The 12,614-nt window shown below is 42.7% G+C and overlaps 1 protein-coding gene across 10 annotated transcripts in view; it reads left to right on the forward strand.

Moving 5' to 3' along the window:
- The window catches only part of RBM20 (RNA binding motif protein 20), a 99,106-nt gene that overhangs the window by 65,493 nt on the left and 20,999 nt on the right, over positions 1-12,614 (forward strand). For all 10 annotated transcript variants that reach the window (XM_038140161.1, XM_038140158.1, XM_038140157.1 and 7 more), the window contains one exon: positions 10,197-11,364. In XM_038140161.1, coding sequence (XP_037996089.1) covers positions 10,197-11,364 — 1,168 coding nt within the window. The remainder of the gene's footprint in view (positions 1-10,196; positions 11,365-12,614) is intronic.

The raw sequence follows: 12,614 nt of genomic DNA on the forward strand, positions 1-12,614 counted from the left end.
AAGAATTATTTGTGAATCATGGAAGAACTCAAAATACCAAAATTTTTTGAAGATGTTTGAATTTGGAAATGCCTTCATTAGGCTATGAATAGAGTTCTTTGGAATAAAAAAAGAAAAAAAAGAGAAATCAAAGCATTATTATTTTTGTTTGTTTTGTCATTTTATTGTTTGGGGTTTTTCTAACAACTGATATTTATACTTTGAGAGAGCTTTTTATTTTCAGAAGTAAAGGCTGGTAAAAAAATCCGATAATATTACATAAAATAATATGTTTTTTTAAAAAGGCAATAGCAGTAATAACTTTCTTAGATATCTTTCCACACAAAAATGAATCTAGGTCCTAGGGTGTTTTGCAGTTAAAAGATACATCAATAACACAAGGTGTAACATCTACTGTGCAGGCCAGTGTGATAAGTAAAGACTTGTTTTTTTCCAGTCATGTAAGCTCCATAGACATTTAGACAACAGCTACTCAGCAGAGCATGTGCATTATAGTAAAAATGGACAGACCATCAAGCAAAAATTAAGAGGAAATAAAGCAGTGCTTAACCAAAAAGTAGTGGTCGACCGTCTCCATTGACAGTTCTGTCAGCAGGACTGGGCAAATGCCCAGCTCAGTGTTGGGGATAGGTTAATATCTTCACACTTTTTCCTTCCTCACAGCTGCCACATGCAGTGCTCTGAAACCTGATATTTTTCATCAAAAACTGATTCTTATTTTCTGTCTTAGTATATTAATCAATTTTACCATGCAGAGCTTGGAGCATATTAACTGTCAGTTACTCCTAATTAATACTGAAGGCAGACAGAAAGAGAGAACAAAATAATTGATGTTATTTAATACAAAATGCCTCTTCCAATTTTGTTTCCTTTGTGGAAAACTCTTTTGGTTCCTGTTCAAGATTTAAGCACAGTCCTGTTTTATGTTTTGTTTCACAAGGTTGATTGAATGGCAGTTTATTATTCAAGACAATAAATTAAACTTCTCAAAGCCAAAGAGTTGCAGCAGTTCTGGCACAGGCTGTTTTCTGCCAGAAGAAACATGCTCAGGTCTGATTCATACAACTGTTGCCCTCTAACATAAGAAAATTAGAGAAAACCTCTTATATATCTTTTAAGATTCACATTAAATTTCTTTAGCATAGAAATTGGAATTCATTAAAGAAAACAGTGAGCAACATTCATTGCAAAACAGATAATGAAAGCTTCTGGGCTAAAATACACTGCGTATTACTTCTGTGTAACAGTATGAATATTATGACCTAGTATTAAAGGCTGATTTCAAAGAGATCATGGAAAGAGAGCAAACTTCTTTGATGTTTTGTGCTTAAATTAAATATAACCAAAAAGGGATACAGAAACATTGCTCTTGTTACAGTGAAATCAGGAAGGCTTTGCAACATGCTTCAGTAACAGCAGAATTAGACTGGGGCTTCACAAGATTCATGTATAATTTATATACACCAGTAGCACGTGAGAGTACCTAAACAATAGGAATTTATAACATTTATGTTGTTTTAAAATATGCATAAAAGGAAAACCAAAAAATAGGCTGAAGTATATAGTCATGTAATATAAATATCTTTGGAAATCCACAGAGGTTCTGATTTTCTAATCATAAATCTGGTTGAAAAAATAGCTGAAGCTTCAGGGGCTTTGGTTGGGTTTTTTTTGGTTGTTTTTTTTTTTTTTTTTAATTTATTATTTAAATTGCCAGCATTTCAACATTAGCAGTAAAGAGAAAGTAAATAATCTCGGCCACTTCAGATAGGAGCTATTCCAGCACTCTGCTCCTGCACTCATGTGCTATGTTGGTTAGTAGCACATAGCATGTAAACAGCTTTTAGGGGAGATGGTGATACTAGATTAATTCTGAAATTATTGTGATGCTCCTGAGTGACTTGTGGTCACAAGCTGTCACTTTTCAGCTGACCTAGGGTACAAACAGAAGAGCTCAGGTTTGCATGTGATTTCTGCAGCCTGTGTCAGTAGTATTCTGCCAGAGACTTAGTTTACTAATATGCTTTTTCATTAAACTTTTCAAATGTATCATTGGCACTAATATTTAAAAATAAAAGGAGAGTTTAATTTTTTTTCTCCCACAAATGGCAATCCTTTTTTTTTGAACACAAATGAAGCTACTTTAGAAATAAAAATCCTTCTTTGTACTCTATGCTTTCCACAGTTATATGTCATTTTCCTGTCAACAAACTGAAGATATTATCTTGGTAAAAGGGCTTTTATATTGTCTTATGTTACTGTGAAATAGGAATGGCTTATTCAAATGAGGAATTATCTGCCTACCACATTATGGCTCCTACTTTCAACATACAAATGAAAACAGCTGTGCCTCCAGGCATTGCAAGATATTGATACATTCAAACTTACTATTATTGTAGTGGTTAACAATGTCATGCAGAGAATGCATTACCATGAGGTGTGTGAGATATTACTGTAATATCTCTTGTAGTAAATACTATATGTCAAGGGTTATTTTTCGGTGTGGCATTTGTCTGTGCACTCATGTAAAAACCTTTAAAGGGTTTCTGACTTGTGTTTTTTCTTTTTTAAAGTCTTCCTTTTTTTTTTTTTTTTTTTTTTTTTTTGTTACATTAGAATAAGCTTTCCAGATCCTTTCCCCCCAGAATTCTGTTCTTTCTGAGGGGAGGCCGGGAGCAGCGCCGGGAGCACAGAGCTGTGTGGCAGAGCAGCAGCGCTCCGGGGCAGGGGTGCATCTGCGGGAGCCCCTGCCCTGTTCCCGGCAGTTACCTGGCTCTGCCGATGCTAATCCTTGTCCCTGCCTTTTTGCTCACCCTATGGATTTGCATTATGGTCCATACCACCTTTTCTCCTGCTTTTCATCCTCCCAAAGAACTTCTTGCCTCCTTGGCCCCAGGCAAGTCCCCAGGGCTGTTCTGTTGGCAGCTTGGGGCAGGAGCAGGAGGGGTTTGAGCACTCAGCACCCCAATACCACCACCTGCACACGGCCCATGGCTGTTGGGGTCCTGAGTCATTGGGGTCCCTCAACACCCCTCCTTACAGGACCCCTACTGAGATGCTGGTTTGCAGGGATTACCCAACCAACCAGGACTTTGGTCAGTAAAGGGTATTTGAAGCCTACTTGATAAGAGCTGTTGCAGGAAGGGTGCTGGGGAGGCAGGCACAGGCAGCATGGCACTGCCAGACTGTCATAGCAAGCCCTGAAAGCTCCCCAAAACTGACACGATTTCTCTGCTAGTGTAGAACTTTGCAACATGTTACTGAGAGCACTGATCTGGTGCTATAGCTATTTCTGACAGGTTTTAGCGTAAATTTAAAATAAACTTTGAAAAATATTGTTCTTTAATTTCAGTAAATAAAGGATTACATTTCCTTGGGAAGCAGTTCCAGCTAGATACTTGCAGTATAACTAAAGGAATTAGTATGGCTGCCTACTGAAATTCAAAATATAGACCAATGTTCCTATGTGCACACTAGTGCTCAGAGACATCTTTGACATACTGTGAGACATCATCAAAATCAAACAAAATTTAAATATAAGGAAACAATATTATAACTTTTCCAGCTTTTGGAAATAATGATTTAGAGCCTTGTGTTTATGTAGTACATTTGCTAGACTATGTGCCTTACTTGAAAAGAGCTGAACTTTACCTAACTAAATATTTATGGGGAGACACATTGCATGGGGGAAAGCAGAAAAAAGCCCAGTATGCCATCTGGAGTTTCACACAATATAAGAAGCATATTTTCAGGATAAAACATATACTGAATAACATATACAGGAAATGTGATGGCCAGCACAGACCTTGGTGGTCCCTGGTATTATTCTTGTGTTGTAAGTGCCAACTGTTTTCTATGGTCCTGCATTCAGGAACTGAAAGCAGCTAGAATAAAACAGAAGTAAATGTTGTTGCAAAGAAGCCAGAACATGTAGTTGATTTTAAACAGCAATCTGAGATAACTTCCCCAGAAATATAGAGCAAGAGTTGTTAATAAGAAAACAGTCTCACCAGAGGTGATCCACCCTTTTATTCTTGCAAATGCAAATATGTTTTGTTGGTTTTTTTTTTTTTAATCAGAAGTGACTGTCAGGGAGGAAAAAACATGGTCTCCTAAGCATGCAAAGCAGAGCTTCAAGGTGGATAAAATGTCCTTGAATTACTGGTGTTTGGAGAGCAAATGGAAAGTGCGCCATAGTTTCTTTATTTGGAACATCCTTAGTTTATTTGATGGCTTCATTGATAACTTGGGTGAGCAAAGTATCCATTTGGTGCCGAGAGGAGAGGGTTTACAAGCGCTCTGGAGGCACCATGGGAATTCAGAGTAATCCTGACAAACCAGATCTGACTTAATGTGGATGCAGTATTGATGAGGATAAAATGAAATTGTGATACAATTCATCCTTTGGACAGTCAAAAAAAGCAAGGACTGAGCTAGTCCTTATTGTGTGGGAAGTCAGACCAGCTGAGCTCCCAAGATTCCTTCCAACCAGCATATCTGGGCAATATCCCTTCAGGAAAGGGGTCGAGTGTAGCAGAGAACCACAGGGCTGTGCTGTTATAAAGAAAAGCAATCAACCTGGGATTGCAAACAAGTGCAGCACACAAAATGTGTAGAGAAGGGAGCTGGGATGATTGCAAAGAAGATATGATAGCAGCAGCTACAGGTAAGAGAAGCCCTTCTCTGTGGGCATGGGATGACGGGCTTAGGGTGTCAGCAGACAGCCACCAGAGGCTTCTGATGAGTTTTATAAAATTAAGGGGATTTGAGCAATTAATTATCCCCGGAGGTCATGAAATATCCACCAAAGAAGCTTCCTAAGAGCAGATTAAACAAATATGCCCTGAGTGGTTGAGTTCTGCTTGATCCTGCTTCAGGAACTGGTCTGACCATCCTTCTAAGATCACTTCTAATTTTATTTCTGTGGTTAAAACAAAGAACTGTTATCCAAAGCTACTGTATTTTGCCCCTTTATCTTGTTCCTTTCTCAGTGAAAATTGCCTGGCAAGAGAACCTTTTGGCTTGAAAGTTTCAAGCCAAAACACGAGCAGAGGGACTCTTGGTACGAGGCAAGCACTTAATTCCCATTAGCTTTGTAAACATTAGCAGCTCTGTGATAACATTTTACATTTCATCTTCTAGATAACTGTTAGGTTAGATAATTGTCCAGTTAGTAGAGTTTAGCATTGCCAAACATACAAAACTCACTTGGCAAAGCACATGTATACATTGGCTGATGTTTTATTTTCCTGTCTCAGTAGTGTAATGGAAGGCTTTAGAAATCATTATTTGGGATAGGAAAGGATTTACTTGCAGCTTATACATATATTAAAGTAGCTTAAGGATTTTAGTGCTCCCCATCATTAGCTGAACTTACTGGGAAACATGATCTCTTTTTTTTTATCATTTCTAACCAGAACTCAGGAAAAAAAAGTTTGGTGGTAGATGATTTCAGAGCTTAAATTATGAAGGTGAAGGGTTTTCTTCTTTCAGCAGTCTTTCTAAGCTTTTATGACCACGAAATTCATTTCACTTAAACAAAAAAAAAACCCAACAAAGCAACTTCTTGTGGAGCTGAAGAGAAAATGAACAGTTATTTAGTATCAACCAGAAACTATCTAAGGGTATAGGGGAAAGTTCCAGAGTTCATTTTTTAACCAATGCTCCAGTCTTTGTTGGTGTAAGTGCTGGATTTATTCAACAAGGAAAAGTTAATATAGACCCTGTATTATTAATAAGATCAGCAAAACAGCATTATATTAAATGTAATTATAATAATTAGTTTTTATTATAATTAATATATGTTGTGGAGTTTGCTGAACTTTGTCTTTACTCTGAACAGTGTTTGAAATATGACGTTGTAGTTCCCTTGTGTTCAAGAGGCTGGATTCTATCCTCACATACAAACGTGCAATTTTAATGAAGTGCTCTCAAATTATGCATTTTAATTTGGAAACTACATCTACCCCTATCTTGCCAACTGCATCATCAAACAGTTCATTTGTATATTTTTAAGGCATTTTTATTTGCTTTTTTAGTACAGTGGCAATTGTTTTGGATGAGTTTAGAGAAGGCAGCCCAATATATTTCTCATAAGCAATACATTACAGGGAAGGGATATGTTCACCTTTCTGCTTAACGGAATGATTTTGTGCTTGCATAATTAGGAAATGGTTCTGTGTGATGTATTCAGGAGTCCTGGATCATTAATTTAAAGTTTGCTAACTGATTCAGAAGCCGCTTTAGAAAAACTAGCCTGCTACTGCACACATTTAAATCTAATACTGTACTAGTACATAGTGATGATACATTTAGGATACTTGGGTACATTAATGTCCTTGTCATTTTAATTGTGAAATTTTAACATAGTAATACAGACTGCTTGGGGGAAAAAAAGGGCACACTCTGGAACAAAAATTATTAAAAATTTCTCGTGCTAATATTTTGACAGGTAGGTGTAATTATATGTAAAGACATGTCTCGGGGAGGGAACGCAAAAATCTTATAATATATGCAAGATTCATGGAAGATACAAGAAAAATTCTGCACTGGTATGAATTAGTTTTTTTTAAAAAGTATTCAAATTCACACCTTATGCAGCATTTCACATATTTGTGAATATATAAATAATTGCAACTCAGAGCTTTAATTTAGCAGTCCAGATTTTTTTTATTTCTTTCCTAATTTTGAAAGGTGCTGGACAGCATTTTGAAACCCTTAGTTTTGTCAGTTGAAAATCAAGCTCCAGGTTGTTGGTCTGTTCTAATAGACATGTTTTGTGGTCAACCTTTTCATCACTCTTGTAGACAGGATTGCTCAAATAATCCAGCCATCTAGATACCTTACCTCTGACACTGTTCCTGGATACTAAAAGCATAATAAAGATTACAGGGATAGCAGGTGGGCTGAATTGATTTATGGTGATATGACCTTGCCAGTGTTTGCAATCCCATTGTGAGTGCTGCCATATCGATGTACAATTTCAACTCCCGTCTCTCAGAGCTGTGTGAAAACTTGTCTGGGCTATGGATTTCTTTGTCGAAACTGTGTGGCAGCACTCCTGCCTGGCATTATTTCAGCAAAGAAAGACCATTTCTGGCCTTCCTCGTGGTGCTGGTGTAGGCCAGCTGTACAGCGGGTGTTAAATAAATAATTGCAGAGGACGAGTTCTGTTTACTTTTTACATTGCTGACCTTATAATCGGGAATGTTTTGCACGGGATAGAGCTAACTCTGTCTGACGCAGGCCAATTCCCTGAGCGCTTGATGCAGAATGAGAGCTTCATTCAGCTGCTTTCAATCATCTTGTGGCAGAGACCCCCCACGAGCAGGTGGGGGCTGCCTTTTGGTAACCTGAGGATGAGCTGGGGGTGGGAGGTGTGTCCAAATGGGGAATGGCACCCACAAAATACCTTAGCTGAGTGCTATCCTCACCTTGTGTTTGCACTTTCCAGTAGGTTAGTAAGTCTGTAACAAGATTATTTACAAAACTGCATTATCAAATACATAAACATTGTGGTAGTAGAATAGAAAGAAAGAAACTTTCAAAGCTGTGCACGCTGGCCTGGTGCATCTCTTGCCCCATGTATTTCTCAACAGAACAGAAATCCTCAAATCTGGGTATCTCTCTAAAAGATGCTTTATGCGCAGCTCTTCTCCAACCTTCTATCTGCATATCTGCTTTCCCACTGACCCAAGAACAAGCACTTCCTTCTTTGCCTTGGTTGGATGATAAAATAGTCTATTTCTGCTGTGGGATGATAAACTTAGCAATCTGAAACACCCTGAAATCTGGAAATTCATAATAGACATAGATTTTGAAGGTTTGGCCATTCCCAAACCTATTGGTGCATAGGAACAGCTATTCCTTCTTATTCTGTTCCCTCTCTAAGTGGATTGGAGGCTGTGGCTTCTTCATACAATGTTTATTTTTGGTAAGGTTTCCTGCAGCCCCAGTCTTTCCTTGGTTTGGACTGCTAGCTTGCAATCCAGGGATGAAGCCAGCAGGCACAGGGAGCTGGTGCTGCCCTGCTCCACAGCAGGGTCCAAAGGCTGTTGGTCTGAAGTGGCCAGAGCATTTTCAGTGCAGCTGTGCAGGGCCTTGCCTTCTCCATACCCAGCAGCAGATCCCTGGAGCAAGCGCAGATCTGCAGAGAGCCAGCACCCAGGGGTGCAGGTTCTTAGAAACAGTGTTCCATACTTGGTCAAGACATGAGGCAGCTTCAGGGCTTGTGGCAGTGTCAAGTGAGATGGTTTCTCTGGAGAGGGAGCTTGTGCCTGCGTCCAGCAGGTAGCCACCAGAGCTGGGAGGTGGCTGCAGCTGTTGGGATAAGCACACTGCTGCGTAGGCTTGCAGCACAGTGGAATTAGATTGCTGGGAACAGGAGTCATCTGTGGCTCCTGAGCTGAAAACATTATATGCTGCTGGCTTTTCTTTTTGAGACCACTGGGCAGGTTTTATTTGCATGCTTTGTAAAAGTTTTTAAAAGAGTTTTGCAGCTACTTAAAGAACAAAGGGTATAACTAGCTATAAAATGAAACTGTTGTCAGGACTGTGGTAAATGCCAGAAAACACACCATGAGTCAGGACACTCCAGATGCTGGTGGCACAAAACAGCTTAGGCACAGGGCCATGCCATGTCCCCCTGGGTGGCAATGACAGTGCGTGTGCCATTGTGGCATCCCCTGCTCGTTGAGCCCCTCTCACACATGCTCTCCTCAGCAGCTTTTGTGGGTCCTCAGGATCTCCTGGCCTGGGGTTTGTGAGGCCCTCCGTGTTGCTTTGACTGTACTTGTACCCTGACTCTCAATCCGTAGTCAAATTTACAGCAAACTGGGTTGTAAGTGCAAGTCAGAGAGTAAGTGATGGAAACCACATGGGGAAACAAAAGACACCCCAGCTCTGAAGCTGAGCACTGGTGTCAGCCTGTGCTGGCAGGGAGTCGTGTCATTACATAATGATGCATTTATCCAAACGGTGGTTTGTGTTTTGGGAGACAGATGTGCCTTGCAGTTGCTAGTAGAAGTTAAATGTTAAATATGAAACCCATTCATTTTCTCTTAGTCATACTTTGAATTTAAGCAGATGTTTTCCTAATTTGTGGTTTTCAAATGTAGCATGCTGACAAGACATTTATCATTAACTACAGCTTCATCCATGCAGTTTAGCAAATTGGCCAATTATTAACAGTGAGGGTTGCGTGGTGGTTGATGCATAGTTCCTGCTACTTTGAAAGGCCTCAATTGAAACTCAATACATTTTTACAATATAAATTAATTGAGCTTTGGACCACATCCCTGTTGTGTGAGTGTTCTCTGCTCTCACTGTCAGAATGAAAAGCCATTTGTAATGCAATGAGTAGCTGTGCTGTCTGTGAGCAGAGGTGGTGGAAAGTGAAGGATAACATTTTACCAGTAGGAGCATGAAAATGATAGTTTGGTGGTGGTGCTATGATGTCTCAAAGGTGTTTCCCAAAACAAGGAACCACGATATGCCTGAAAAATTCATCTTCTCTTTTCCCAGCTCTGGAGTTCAAGCAGGCAATTCAGTCATTTATTCATCCCATGTGTGAGACTTGAAGGACAGCACCGTTATTTCTAGGAAGTATGAAGACCTTGATTTTCACCAGCTGGCACTGCATAAATTTTGTCTTAGATTCCAGCTGAACAGGGAAAACTCTTGAGGACAGCTTGTTTGTAGTTGCTTCTCATTCAGTTTTTTTCTTCCTCTATATTTGCATTTACAAAACTATAGGCTTTGTTACAGAACAAGCTGCTGTGCAGATTAATAAAACAAGGACGGTCAACAAAATAAATGCATGTGGAATATTTTCTCTTGCTTTATGCAGCGAGATGTGCTAGGTGGGAAATATCTGTGGGGCTGGCTTTAAAATCCTATTTGATGTCCTCTTCTTCACGTCTGCCTGCTTTGTAGGAAAAGGGAATAATGATGGTATCACAAAATCAGTCAGGATTAGTGATGTCTCAGCAGAAAGGCTGGAGGTTGCATGGAATGCTGGGGAAATTGCTGATTTGGGGATGGTGTGGGAGGAGGGCCTGTACGGCCTTTGCTTTCCCTGGGTTTGGATACACTAAACCTCTGGCAGTGGCTGTGTATCCCATGCTGGGCTTTCACAGGAGGTGAGCGTAGGTAGGCGCGGGGTGAATTTGGCTAACCCAGATGCTGATCCTTTGCAGTGCTGCCAAGCTCCTGGAGAAGAGTCCATTCTCTGTTGGCGCCCCGAGCCCCCTGCTCCCCTCGCCGGCGAGCCTGCAGCTGGCGCAGCTCCAGGCACAGCTCACGCTCCACAGGCTGAAGTTGGCTCAGACTGCTGTCACCAACAACCCGGCCGCTGCCACTGTCCTTAACCAGGTGCTCTCCAAAGTGGCCATGTCGCAGCCACTCTTCAACCAGCTGAGGCACCCCACGGTGATGAGCGCCCCGCAGGGCCACACCGCAGGCCCACCCCAGGGGCCCGGCATCACTGGCACGAGGTTCCCCTCTGGTGGCATTGCCTTTCCTGCCCAGAGCCCGGCCTTAGCTGCCCCAGGGGGAGGTCTGGGAGCCGTCCAGTCTCAGGCACCCAACGCAATTGTCATGAATCCCTTTGGAAGTGTCATGGCTCCGACGTCTGGCCAGCAACCCGTGGTGGTGGGTCTCAACAAGGCCGGTGCTTCCACATCTACTGCTGCAGGGGGTTTTTATGAGTACAACAAGCAAAACACCGTCACTGCCGCCTCTCAGGCATTCGCCTCGGAGGGGGAACAGTCCAGCCAACACGGCTTCCTTGCTGGTGGCACCCCAGCAGCAGGGCCGCGCTACGAGAGTCACTTTGGGGCTCCCGGCCAGCTGCAGCACGAGGCGGCAGCGACATTTCCCAAGGAGTCCTATGGGGCAGCAGCACAGCATGGTGCAGCACGGGCCTTCCCCAGCGACCCACACACGGGCTCCCATCCGAAAGGAGATCCCGGCCCTGTCTTGCATGGCAGCAGTACAAGCAACCAGTGGGAAAATATCCCTAATTTCCCCAGCCAAAACAAGCCTGACCTCATGCCCGGCGACAGCCTGTGGCCGTCAGCGAGTCAGCAGCAGTATGAAATAAGAAACGAGCTGTACAACCCCGAAGAGCCGACACCTGACACAAAGTTCAGCACGGCTGCCCCCCCCGCCTTCGGCCGCCTCAACCACAGCGCACAGAGCTTCGGCAGCCCTCGCATGAGGCAGAAGGAGGAGCGCAGTGGCGGCACGCCCGAACTGCCCACCCGCTCCCTGCCGCCACACCAGCTTGGCGACCTCCGCGGCGTGGCCCCTCTCCACTTCCCTCACATCTGCGCCCTGTGCGACAAGAAGATCTTCGATCTGAAGGTGAGTGGTTTGAGGGCGTCCCTGGGCATGGTTCAGACCCTTGAACAGGCTGTCAGATGACTGATCTGGCCACCAGCTCCTGCCACCCCTCACTGCCAGTGTCCATCACCACAGTCGTGCCCTGACAGACACAGAAACAAAGGGCCGTAGTTCTGCTGAGGGCATGGTACATGTGTTTCATGGCAGTTACTGGGGCTTCAAGATCTGGATTTGTTCCCCATGCTGCTGTGAAAGATGGTGAGGTTACAGCACTGATGTGAGAAACGTGAGGTCTGAGCAGAGGTCCTAGCTCACCTCATGGGCCCGGAGCGAGGCGGGGAGGAGCTTGAAGCTGATCCCCCGATACTCAAGCCAGTGTTGCAACCCCACGTCTGTAGTTTCATCTGCTTCTCTTTTTCTGATCCCAAAGGCTTCCCCCTAACACAACCTCATGGAAGCAGCTTGCTTAAACAGACCAGCTCATTTTTTGGATAAACTTATTTTAACTATTCCTCTGTAGGAATTTTTTCTTCCTTGTGTCTCGCAGGAAAATTTAGGTCTCAAGGTCCCCAAGGACTTTGACCTGAAAGCAAGAAGCTGCTCAGCGCATGTGGTACAGACTGTGCTCTCTCTCACTTTTCTGTTCATACTGCCAAGGGAGCTCCAAATTCAACCTCACCCTCAAGAAACAGCTTCCCTGTTTCCCAGGCAGTGTGTTGTAGGTCACGTTATTTAGGTCAGGTCTGGAGAAGGCCACTTAAGTGGCCCTCTGAGCCCCACAGCCATCCGTGGTTGTTCTGGCCTCCTGATAAGCCCTGCTCAACAAGTCCTTATGACCTTTTCTGTCACATCACAGGACCAGCACCTAACCACAAAGGCATGTGTTCTCATGCTGATGGTGACAATAAAATTATAACAGCATATATGTAAGAAGGAAAATGGCCAGCAGATTAAATAGTACCTGATCCCTACACACCCTGGCGATTTGGGACATTTGAATATATTTGCTTTCATGTTTACCTTTTACTCTTTTAGCAACTGCTTGCAGAAGGTTTTGCTTTGGTTACTGCAGCTTGTGGGGCTGGGCTGAAGCAGACCCTGTCTAGAGCATGCTGGGCATTTCTTTTTTTCATTAACCACTTAAAAAGTGCAGGGGGAATGCCATTGCAGTGAGTTTCAGGAGATCTGTTAGTTGGTGTTTAATGCACTGCCTCAATTGGAGCATAGAAATGTAAACAGCTAAGTGTACTTCAACAAATGTTGCTGATCTG

Source organism: Motacilla alba, chromosome 6 (assembly GCF_015832195.1).
Source record: "Motacilla alba alba isolate MOTALB_02 chromosome 6, Motacilla_alba_V1.0_pri, whole genome shotgun sequence".
Lineage (NCBI taxonomy): Eukaryota > Metazoa > Chordata > Aves > Passeriformes > Motacillidae > Motacilla > Motacilla alba.